General features: G+C 43.5%; 1 protein-coding gene across 2 annotated transcripts in view; it reads right to left on the bottom strand.

Annotated features, from left to right (window-relative positions):
* The window catches only part of LOC311000282 (enhancer of polycomb homolog 1-like), a 43485-nt gene that overhangs the window by 22752 nt on the left and 7662 nt on the right, over nucleotides 1–13071 (bottom strand). For both annotated transcript variants that reach the window (XM_083990958.1, XM_083990957.1), the window contains exon 2: nucleotides 3721–3880. In XM_083990958.1, the coding sequence (XP_083847084.1) occupies nucleotides 3721–3820 (100 nt within the window). In that variant the 5' untranslated portion in view covers nucleotides 3821–3880. The remainder of the gene's footprint in view (nucleotides 1–3720; nucleotides 3881–13071) is intronic.

The following is a 13071-nucleotide window of genomic DNA, read 5'->3' as shown; positions in this document are numbered from 1 at the left end:
GAAGTTGCCCTTTAAAAGTCGGAGTAAAATGTACAAACTTCTTTAACCTCTTAATGCACGCCCCTATTTTTCATGTTTTTTGCCATAATGCCATGCCCAAGTTGTGAGCAGCACAGATCCCACATAGATTAAGATTCAGAGATGTGCCTGGTATCATTGTAAAGGTAACACTCTCAGGATTACTGTTAAGGTGTTTTTTTGATTCTGTGACTTTACTGACAAAAAATGGCAAAGGTTAGAATGATTAAATTGTTTCCCCGCCCATAGGTTTGCCTATAGAATGACATGGGTACAGACATTCAGGGACCTCTCAGCAGGCTATAGACACAATTAGGCCACAGCCACAGGTCTTGGCTTCCTGCAGTCCAAATTTCAAGTCAAAAGACCAAAAGAAACAAAAAAAATACAACCGCTAAACTCCTGGCGCGCAGTAGAGGGCGCACCCCTAAAAGCAGTGGATTATAGAACTATACGCCTATCTGCATTGTGTATTTCTCTGCGGCGGAGCGGGTGGCGCGCACGTCGGATACACGGGGGTTTGTTTATCAGCAACCAAACGTGATGGCGTAGTGTCATACACCGTTGGAAACCTCAGACTATTGGCTAAAAGGTTATCGGCTTCATTTCAGGGACAATTTCTATTGGCTCAAGCAGCTGTCAATCAAAGTCACGTTGTCAGTCTCATCGTCACGTGTCCTCATTGGCTTTCGAGACATGTCCCGGCTCATCCTCGCCACCGATTGGCTACTGAGTGGTGTCGTTTGAAGCAGGAAGACCTCAAGGATGTAAACATTCAGTCACATGTAGTCACAGATCGCCGTGCAACTCGTAAAATGCGATAACGGGGCCGGTTTTTGTTTTGATCCGCGTGTATTACGTTACGCATTGGACTATTGAGGAAAATACTTCGGTTAGAAGGAAACGGATTTCATATTTCACAAGCATGGGTACTTGGCAAGCTGTACAAACGGTCTTGTGTCATAAGATGGTCGCTGTAGATCAGCTGTGGATTAAGGGAAGACTTGAAAGGTATGTACGCATCATACGTTAGCTTAGCGGCTAGCCGACCTAACTGCTAATCCTGTTAGGGCTGTGAGCAACCAAAAAAACCGTGGGTGGTCTTGAATTGATCGGGGCGATCTAAGCTTTCTAACAATGTATAACATGAATATATTTGCTTAAGGGCTGCTGTTAAAAATGTTCGGGAGTAATTGATGCTAGCGCCACCTTCTGGAGCCGTACCGTGGGCGGTACGGGCGTGCGTTAACTTAACACATCATCAAACTGTTTTTTTTTAATGTTTTCTTATAAAAATGCAGAAGAGGCCTTATGTGTTGTGCAACTCTTAAAATGAGAAGCTGTGGCTTTGTGAGTCCAGTTACAGTGAATTCTTGGTTGTGTTCATTTGAAAAACTTCTAGTAATTTAAATACGGTTGGAAATACAGTCTGGGTCTGTTTCTCTTTTCTACCTCGACACTCAGTCCGGTTGGTTGGTGACTGGGCAGCAGCTACAGCGTCCAGACAAAAAAAAAACACACACATTGTTTGGAAACCATAAAAATCAATAAAATTCAAACACCTGCATGAGACGAGGCGACATCGGAGAGTTTTGGAAACGGTTTGCGTTTCTAAAGCTGCATCAACAACACAGAGATAAAATATTCAGACAACAGAGCTCTGCCACTTTTAGAGCAGGAGCTGCTTCATGTGTTTATGTCCAACATGTTGAGATTTCATGCTTCATTTATTTAAAAAAGAATCGTAACCTCTGGCTGTTAAGACAAAAATAGTTTAATATGTTGGTTGCACAGAGAATCAATTTATTGATTTAAAGGGATAGTTCAATATTTTGGCAAATTGGCCCATTGCCATAATCCCTATAGTCATAGCAGTAGGTTCGTTAATTGTCGGTGCAAGCTATTTTTAGAACGGCGGAGCAGAGCCGTGAGCTGCTCAGAGCTACGCTACGGAGGCTCATGGGATTTCTTGGTTTCCCTCATCAAACTCATCAAATACACAATCCAACAACTCCACAACGCTCTGGTGGACAAGTTGTGAGCTGCACATTCACCACACTATGAGATAATAACACAACGTTATAATACGAAATACAGAGACTGCTTGATGAAAAACTGAAAAACTAAGCCTAACCCCAACCGAGAGGGAAAAGAGAAAAGAAAAAAAGGGGCAGAGAGGAAAATAAAAGCTCATCATCATCATCAAACTTTTTCCAGACTTGAACTCTCAGTGACCAGTGAGACTCAGAGTCGAACCACAGACGGTTCACACACCAACACACTCCACAACACTGCAGCAACACCAGCAGCACACACACAGACACACACAAATAAAGCTTGTATCGTCAACCCTGAAATGCACTGGATTAACAACAATAAATCAAAACTTTTGTTTGCCTGACGTATCTGCTGAGACCAAATTAACCCTGAACTAGAAGTAAACAAAGCTCAGGCTGCAGCGTCACAGCAACAAAAACCCTCAATTCACATTTAATTACAGCAAAACCTGGGACGTGATTCATGGTTTTCATCTTCTGCTTTTCTTATTCTTCTGATATTTCCTCAGACACAACAAACTGTACATGAGCAGAAAGGGGGGGGGGGGGGGGGGGGGGCACTGTGGTGTGAGCCACTGGTGACACAGACACAGTGACTGAACGTACCAATGTTGGAAAAACTCATTTTCTTTTGATGCCATTAGCGACGGACTGGCCGATCTCTCGCTTTGACAAACAGACGACAACTCAGCAGGAAGCTCGTTAAAAACTCGCCTGCTGCCGTTAAAAACACTAAACTAGACCCACGACCATCAACGCTTTATACGTCTTAAACGCAGCCAACTTTGCCAAGAAACTCTTCATGTTCCACTTTAAGGTTACAGGTTACATCTACAGAAACACAGGTCTGAAACTGCTTCACCAAAAGTTGAACATTGCTGTTACTGAATCACTTTGGTCAACAACAACCAGGCGACATGAAACATCCACCATAGATCGAGGAAAAACAACATCACAGCCAAATTAAAACTAAACTTGTTAAATAGCAGCCTGGGCTTTTATTTTGCTTTGCTATGGGACAGGCTTTTATTTCATTTTGAACAAATCTGATGCTCAGAACAAACGATGAAAATCCTCTCAGATGGTTCTGTTGTTACTGTTCACTGAGTCAGAATAAAAGGAAGGAGTCTGATCCAGATCAGCTTCATTTACAACTTTAATCAGCACTGATTTAACTTCCTCTAAATAAGACCGTATACAGGCTTGGGTCAGTTGGAGTTCCTTAACGGACCGGGTCGGCCCAAATAACACAACTAGATGTGCCGGGTTCGGGTTGAAAACATATAAATAACTCAGTCCGAGCAGAGAACTAATTCTCGTGAGTTGCACAACCTGCAGATTGACCCGAGTTGCGTTTTTAAATTTTCAGGCCCGTTGAGAACTTTATCATGAATTAAACAGCAAGACGCTGAGTCGACCAGGCGATCGTGGGCTTTGAGAGGTTTTGTACGTTCACAAGAACTAGCAGAAAATAGAAACAGACTCCCTTTTCCTGTTTCACTCTCAACTATGCTTTTGATTAAAAAGGCGAAAAAGCCCCAAAATATACTTTATAAATAAATAAATAAAAAGAAATAGAAACAGACCCGGCTGCTAAATGAAACTCTGCGTGTATTTTACACAGTATTAGAGAGTTCCCACTCACGCTGTATGTGAATTAGCTGCTTTGGCATCTTGTAGTCCCCAGGGTAGAGGGAGTCGTAGTAGGTGATGTTGCTCTCCGCCTCGGGGACCGGGATGACCATGTTGTCCCGCTTCTCGCCATAAACCTGCTGCGCCGAGATGGCCCGCTGGAGATGGTGTTCCTGCACAGACACACACAGCGAGGTTACACACATGATGGGAACCAATGAGGATGAGAGTTTCCTCTCTCTTCAGGTAATACAGATCATACAAACTCTCACATTTCTTGCAACAGTCGAAAAACCTAAATTTAAAAACTCGTATTAAAGCAAAAAAGACTTAAAAACACAGTTGTTATAACCGGCACCGTTATAAAACTCATAAAAGACGTTCACAAATAGACAAAAAATCCAAGCAGCTGCAGCACAAATCAATTTGGTAAAAAAAATAAACAAAACTATCCCGTGTGAAAATTTAGGGTCGGCTAATTTCAAAAATATTCAACTTTTTCAACAATTTGTCAGTAAGAAAACACCAGCAAAGTTTATTTCCCGACTGTAAAATGTTTATTTTTCCACATAATATAAAATTAGCATTGAGACAGTTGGTTTATATGGAGGAAAACATCCAGTGTTGGTCGAGCTACGGGGTGAAAAAGCATAAAGATGAGGTTACTCATCCACCACACAGCTGTGAATGAGACGGACTCATTTTTCAATCATTCATTTAATCAAACAGAGAAACAGTGACTGAACGAGCACCGTCATCCTCACACACACACACACACACAAAGTTAAGGTTTGCCAGAAACTTTCTTTGCTCGTCCGGAAACAAACAGAACTAAAGAACTTTCTAACACAAAATAAAGAGAAAGAAAACTCTAAATCGACCTCTGCAGATTTCATTTTGCTGCCACAAACTAAACAAACTCCCAGTGTGAAGGCCAAAATCTGGGAAAAAAAACAAAACATCAACATCTGAGACGGTGTTATTATTATTATTATTATTATTCTGAGGCGGAAACGACTCAGTGACTCATGTCGATACCAGGTGAGTGTGTGTGTGTGTGTCTGTGTACACCTGCAGAGAGAGCTGCAGGAGGAAACTGATGATTACCCAGTTAAACAATGAGTAACATTTGGCCTCCAGACATAAAAAAATAAAACACACATACACAGCACAGGAACAAACAACAGAGTCATATTAAAACATCTGTTGCTCGGCCGCCGTAACGTCTGAATCCTCACAGAGGAAACAAAGAAACGACTCGATTTAATTTAAGAAGAGAACAGAGACGAGTCCAAAACACAGAGGGGGAAACTTGACACTGGTTTTCTTATCTGCCCCGACACGAGAGCTGCCGCCGCCGCCGCCGCTGCAGGGCCGACTGACTGGTTTGCTGGCAGCGCTGCTCAACTGTCTGCACGGCCCCAGTCAGTCGTAGTAGTAGTAGTAAAAAAGCCTTTTGGCCCCCGAGCTGGGCATCGAGCCACCGATCGACGGGGCCGACGGGCAGTCTGTCAACACGACGGCGTGCTGCTGGGCTCGTTCAACAGAGAGGAAGAGGGTGTGTTCACTGCTCACCGACGGTGTGTTTACCTGAGGGAAGGCGAGTCGGACGGAAAAAACAAAACAAGTTGGTGTGAAACCTGAACGAGGAGGAAGCGCGACGCGTCCGTTAGCGCACGTTTGCATGATGAGGAGCAACTGAAGTTACCTGCAGCCATCACTACCGGTTCTCCTTTCTTTTCTTTTATCCGATTATCTGTGAGTTGAATCAGCTCATGATAACAATCATTTTTTTGATTGAACACATTACAGACGGTGAACGTTGGAAAAGCGCCACACACTTGCATTAAACAGGAACTATACAAGTCTGGTCTGGTCTCTTCCTCTTAGGGCTGGGACGATATGTTTTTCTCCCGATTCGATTCTTCTACGATTTTTTGGATGGCGATTCGATTTAAATTGCGATTCTACGATATTGCCGATTCTCTCGATTTTTTGTCGCATTTTTAACATTTATCTGCACACAAATACTGTAGGAGCCTAGAAATTAACATACTCCATTATAAAGTGAACTTAAACCCTTTTCAAAGCCTGTACTCTCTGTATGTAAAAGAGGCTAACAAATACACATTGCACAATATTAAAAAAATTTCAAAAGAAGAAAAAAAAAAAAAAAATTTCAAAAAAAAAAAAATCGATTTTTGAAAAAAAATTCGATTTAAAAATCGTCAAAAAAGATATCGCGATATCTATGTGAATCGATTTTTTCTCCCACCCCTACTTCCTCTGTGTCTCTAACCCTCCTCTCCTCCACGTGCATTTGTTTACAACGAAGCCGGTGAGAAATCAATCAATAGAGCGGTGGATAACGTTATTATAAAAGGCCCATGTGTAATTAAACAGTCAAAAGCAGCAAAATCTTCAGCAAAAATATATCAGCAAAATTAAAAATTAACTGTTTGCTCATTTGGTGAATCTTTAAATAATTTCATCTAAATGTAGACGTTTTTATCTTCTATAGATTAAAATTGGCTGCTCGTTTTTTTTTTTTTAATGGTCTTAAAACTTGAGATGGACAGTTTTTCATAGACTTAAAGAGGAACTATGAAAGTCTGGTTTCTCTAACCCTCCTCTCCTCTGTGTGCATTTGTTTACAACGAAGCCAGTGAGAAATCAATCAATAGAGCGCTTGTTAACGTTATTGATCATATATCATGTTACCATGTGTATATCTGTGTAGTCTTATCTGTCATAAACAAGAGATTACGGGTTACGGGGCGTTTGTGTGGCGGTGCTGCAGAGACGAGAGCTGGGACACCGGGTCGGAGGCTCTGATCTTACAAGGTTGGTTTTCAGCCAAGAGACGCTAGGTGGAAGGCAGAGAGCCTCCATTCTCCCTCCAACTAGTTACAAGTCATTGATTTAACCAGCACTAGGACTCTGGAGCTGCTTCATTAAGGTAAAAAATGTTGCATAGTTCCTCTTTAATACTTCATGATCCTTTAATTACACCTTCTGTTGATATTTGTAGCCGATGTAGCAGGTGCAGCAGTTTCAGATAGGAGATATTTGATCGATATATATAAAAAAGCAGATTTTAAAGACTCCATTTGCAGCTGAAAACAAGATAATAAACCACAATTTATCGCAGCATATTGCAATATTTTCAACATCACAACAATATCGTATGGAGACAAGTATCGTGATAATATCATATCGCAGGGTCGACCCCCAGTAGGAGAGCCCTGACGTCTAGGTCCTGTTGATGTTTGTCTAATTAGCTATGATTACTTATGTATTTGTTGATTTTGATCCTGATCCTATCTGCTGGTGTTTAAACGCTGAGGATCCTCTTTGTGCATCTCAATGGATTCATCCTCTAATTCAAAACAGTTCTCTCCACCGATCACATATTCACACCATGTGGTAACGGCTGCGTGATGCATGTGCGAGACTCGAGGTGGAAATAAGAGTTTAATTTAACTTCCTCCCAGACGGATCAGGAGGAATGTGACTCTGCTGCTGCTGCAGCTCCAGCAAACTCAATTAAGTCACTGCTTCTTATTCACAGGTCATTTGAGCCGAACCGACTCTGCATCTCGTCTCCACTGCAACCATCCAGCCTCGATTCATACACATACACGTTTATGCATAGTGTTAAAGGGATAGTTCAACATTTTGGCAAACTGGCCCATTGCCATAATCCCTATAGTCATAGCAGTAGGTTCGTTACCTTTAATTGTCAGTGCAAGCTGTTTTTAGAACGGCGGAGAAGAGCCGTGAGCTGCTCAGAGCTACGCTACGGAGGCTCCTTATGGGATTTCTTGGTTTCCCTCATCAAACTCATCAAATACACAATCCAACAACTCCACAACGCTCTGGTGGACAAGTTGTGAGCTGCACATTCACCACGCTATGAGATAACACAACGTTACCACACAGAGTTGTTTTAAAAGGGAAATACAGAGACTGTTGATGAAAAACTGTCCCTGAAGGTAACGCGCATCAGCGGTTTTGCATGAATTTACCTTTGCTCCGCCGTTCTAAAAATAGCTTGCACTGACAATTAAAGGTAACGAACCCACTGCTATGACTATAGGGATTATGGCAATATGGCAACTATCCCTTTAAATGATCTGTCTCACAGGAGGTTTTATTTGTGTTGTGTGTGTGAGTTCATGTCATGATATCGACTGTATGACGGCTTGTTTTCTTTCAATTGCCAGACAACTCCTCCGCAGATAAAACTCATGGAAATGTTGCGTCTAGATTTCCTGGATTCCCGGCATCTGTTAAACATCTAACACAACAAAACAAAAAAACACAAACTCTGACTGTCCTTTTGTCTTATTACATCACCACTTGCAGTCCAAACACAATCCAGCCCATTTCTATTCAACTGCACATCTGTAAACCACTGTATTTTTCCAAGTCTCCTCTTACAGGTTTATGTCTGCAGGTATTTTTCATGCATCAGCGACAAAAACTAAATAAATATATGCACATCATAACGACAAGACCACAGCAGTTTTGGACTTAACAGAGAAGCTTTACTGAGGCAACATCAACACATACAGGACGGTCTTTGGGAGGAACCCGACTATGATCAATATGTTATCTATTATAGCATTTTTCTAAAAAGTTCTTCTGGGTTTTGTTTTACTATGAGCTGAATGTGACACCACAGCAGAGATGAGGACGACTGCTAACAGGAGCAGGAGCAAGGGGGACGACATATCAGTTTTCACTGGGTGCAAAAACCAAGCGAGTGTGTGCAGCTTGATAAAACAAGACCTCCGGCAAAACACTGATCAATTAGTGTCTCTTTAAAAAACATAAATAAGAGATACAGGCCCCGACAGGCAGGCTTCATTTCATCACAGCTACGGGGGTTTTTCAGCAGATGGCTGAGACCTTGAAGACACAAAGCTCTGCTACTGAATCTGATCTGTGTATCTGTTTGTCTTCTAATATAACCGAGCCGTTTTCTGACAGCGTGGACAAACACAACAACGTCTTTGGATCACATGTTTTTCTTGCCTTTTCAGATGAGCAACTACATAACTACAGTCTCATTTTATCAGTTATTGATGATAACTTAAGGCCCTTTCACTCACACTGCGGACGTTAACGAATAAACGACACAAAATTGCGAAATATTCGGCGGCGAATATTTCACATTAAAACCATTCACACCGGCGGTGACACGAATATGCGACAATTATATTCCAAAGTTTCGCTTTGCGACGGGTGGTTCTTCGCCTCCACGTCATGTCTTCAATCTGTTAATTATCCCTCACGTATTCGCTAACGTTATGCCACTGTCGTCTTGTTACCAACTTTACTCAACACAGCAGCTCACTGTCTGATCACTGATGATTAAAGCAGATATCAGTGGAATGTTTTTGTTAATATAAGTCCTAAATAGTCCTATTTTCCGTCAGCAATCACTTACATGAAGTATTTCAGCCTAAACACGAGTCTCTCCGTCACTCTGCTCTGCTGTAACCCGAGGAGAAAATTTTCCTTGTGGGATACAAGTGTTATCCAATGAGGAGAGAGAACGGCATGAAGGGCTGTGTGTGCAGCCAAGGGATGCGCGTGAATGTGGTGACGTAGCACGAGGACCAATTGATGCCTGACAAGGGCGGGGGCTGCTAACTCATGGTGCGTTCAAAGAAACTCGTACTTTGTGTTTTTCCTTCCTGTGAAGTCATACCAGTTCGATCTGGTACGAGTTCACGGGTCGGAAGTTACGAGTGGCCGTTATAGGGAACTTTCACAGACAACAGGATGGTAAAAACACGAGCTACGGGTTACCTGGAACGCTACCAAGTCGTAGTTGTGACTTGAAGCTGTAACTTACGGTTTCAAAAGCCTGCCTTGAACGCAGCATTAGCCGAAACGGCCGTGAAGCTGATATCTGCTTTAATATCTGATCACTGTCCTGACAGTATGAACACACTCTATTGCTATTTCTCCTCCTCTCTCCTCCGAGACACAGGTTATTTACATTGTTTACATTACATTATCCTGTGAGAGACTGCTGCGGGCCCGAGTCTGTCTCGTTGAACAGCTGTCATGAGGCGTGTTTCCATTGCAGGAACTTGGGGGTAACTTTACGGGGCCGGCCCCGTTGGTGCGTGTTTCCACTGCAGGAACCTCCCCCACAGGGCCGTTTACAGGAACTTTTACGGGGGCCAACGGAGTACCTACTCCAGGGTAGGTACTCCGTTCGGCCCTGAAAAGCTCCTGGGTGGGGCTCGAGGTTAACCCGGCGCTGATTGGCTAAAGCTAGAGCAGGCTCTGACGCTACCAGAAAGCACCAAAACAACCAACCGGCATTTTTAAAAGGGGGAGCAGAAGGGGAGCATTAGCCTAGCAGACACCGCTGTAAACAACAAGAAAACAGCAGGAAGATGTACGACAAATGGACCGACGATGAGGTGCAGACATTGATTGCAGTCTACGGCACCGAGGAGATTCAGAGGGGGTTTGAGTCATCGCGGCGAAATGAAAATATCAGCGCACCTCGACACACTGGGGATCCATCACGCCGCAAAACAATGCTGTGAAAAGTAAAAAAATAAAATAAAATATAAACTCAAGCAGGATTACAATCAGCCACCATGTGCACAAACACACAAACCAGAAACGCGGCTACTGCCTCAGCTCCTTCCATCCTTCTCCGTTGTTGTTATGATTTTTGTGCATGTGCTTGTGACCTGCCTGGGTGACGCCACGGTCGAAACTGTCGCACAACGTTTAAGCTGCGATCGAAACTCGTGACGTCGCCGCGGGGTCCGACTCTGCAGTGGAGACACGGCCACTGAGAGGGCCGAGTGAGAGGACGGTTCCTGTAGAAGTTCCTACCCCCTCCCTTTACCAGGAACTCCTGCAGTGGAAACACGGCTGTGGTGTTCTGACGTGCGGGTTGTGACGTGCCCCCTTTTCACGCTACATGATTGGTTGATGCGTTTATTCGCCAGGCGAAAGCTCAGAAAGATCGACCTCGCTCACCTCATCTTCAGATGACCTGAAGAAGACCCATAGGTGGTCGAAACGTTGCTGTTTATTTAGCAGTGTGCGGACATTTTTCCTTTCCTTTCACTACTTTTTTGGTCCTGCACCTGCCTGCTAGTCGGATGTGCGTGCATTTTCCTCCTTGGCTTCAGTGTAAGAATACAAGCCTGTCTGTCACAATCATGAAAGTTTAGTTGACGATTAATTCCCAAACAAATAACTGTGATTAACGATTTAATTGTCTTTTTCTGATCATTTTATGCCACTATTATAGTCAAACATAGTTTAATAATACACATACGCCTTATGAAGAAGAAAAACAAGAACCATTTCTTGGTTTTGCAGCTAAATCCATGATGCTAATGTCAAACAGATGCTCAATGGTCGTCGAATATTAGAAGTGAAGCTCCTCGAGATAAACAGACTCATGTGCCGTTATACTATAGCAGAAGAAGAAGGGGGCGCAACGTGATGATGTCATCCATGGAGGACCAGTCAAAGCTCATGAGGAAACACCTGTTCTTACTACAGACGAATGCAAACCACTTGAGCGATTATGCAAAAGAACTGCGGTCAGATCAGATAATTGCGGTCGGGCGGTTGTGTAACAACCGTGACAGGTTTATAACTGGAAGAAGTGAAAAGTAGCTGCTGGTCTCAGGTCAGTATCATCACGCTGCATTAAATCTGATTTACTTCTTCATCCCAGAGCCGCGTGTCCATCACCACCGTCACTTTAGGAGGTTTTAGTAACATCCTGCACAGAGGCATGTGTGTGTTTGTCTGCAGCATCTCTATAGAAGCTGCTGAGGTCGAGCATTTCACTTTTACTCTCCGAGCTTCCCCCGAGGCGTCTGCGTGCACACAACTCCAAACTCTCGACCCGTCTGTAGCAGCGCTTTTTTTTTGTTTTTTGTTGCAGTAACCCCCTCCCTGCCCTCTGTGCATGTGCACGCTTGCATAACCTTCACGTTCCTATCTGATTTCCCCCTCCGGCTGCTTCTTCTTCTCCTCCACCATGAGGGACGAAACTCATAAATTAAAAACGGCCTTGAGCTATAAAAAAAAAAAAAATCACTTCGGCTGCCAAATCTAATCAAGCAGCGTGTGTTTGTTTACTTTCCGCTGCCGTGGCTGTTTGCCTGAGAATAAACAGACTCAGATGGAGGTGAACAGTCAGAATACAGAGCGTTTGGCCAGTGCCCTCACGTACACACACACTTTCTCACTCACACACACACACACACACCAGGAGTCCAGAAATAGCCGTCTGAAATGACCCGATCGATCACTGTCAGGTCTGGTCTGGTCTCCGACAGCAGCTACTGTCCCAGACACTGTAAATGCCACTTAACATGATGGACAGCTGCAGGGGACCGGGCCGAAGAGCTGTCCAAGGGGAGGTGGGGGGCGTATCTACAGTACAGAGCGGGTTTATACATGCTGCTGTGTGGGAGGAGGGGGAATAAACGGCAGCCAACTCCAACTCTGCAGAGCAGTTTGTTAAAGTACCAGAGACCTGAACTGAAAACTTTCCATTTCATAAATTAACGTGGTAAACAGGGATGTTACGTTAATCACTTCGTTACACACGCAAATGATACCCTAGTCAAAGTCATACACTGGATGGTTTTCAAGGTACGGCCAGTTGAATTATGGCCTTCCACTCTCTTTTTCCAATTGGTTTAAAGCCTTCCGTGACTCTGGCGTCTGTTCCTGTACCACGTGATTACACGCATCCTATACGGTCCCTTGTTGTCATAGAGATGCCATTCAATGACCCTCGGAAAGCAGAGAATCTAATGATTCAGATGCAGTTCACAGTTCGTCTCTATCATAAACGGTTCAGAAGTTATTTCATGTTTTGTAAAACATCTGCAAGCGTTGCATCGATGCTACGCTCGGTTTAGCATCGATGCTACGCTCAGTTTAGCGTTCCCATACTACTACTACTACTACTACTACTACTACTACTACTACTACTACGTGATTACACGGACAATCTCGGACCCAAAACGCCCAGACTCACGAGCATTAGCCTAATTCTCAACCCGACCGCGGGCAAAAAAAAAAGGAAAAAGAAAGCCAGCGGCAACACTGGTTTTGAGACAGTTAACCGTTAACATTAATCAAGTTCACAGCTGTTTGCAGAGCGATCTGGCTGTGTGATGGGGGGTTGATTAGTCGACTAATCGACATAAATGACGACTACTGGTCGACCAAGAAAATCTTTGGTCGGGGGCAGCCTTGGCACAGTCACAGTGCTGTGAAATCAATTAATGCACAATAATCTGTGATTATTTGTCTGACAATAATCGTACCAAGGAAATCTATAATCCCT

Source organism: Trachurus trachurus (assembly GCF_905171665.1).
Source record: "Trachurus trachurus genome assembly, chromosome: 17".
Taxonomy (NCBI): domain Eukaryota; kingdom Metazoa; phylum Chordata; class Actinopteri; order Carangiformes; family Carangidae; genus Trachurus; species Trachurus trachurus.
This window is presented reverse-complemented; position numbering and strand designations above follow the sequence as displayed.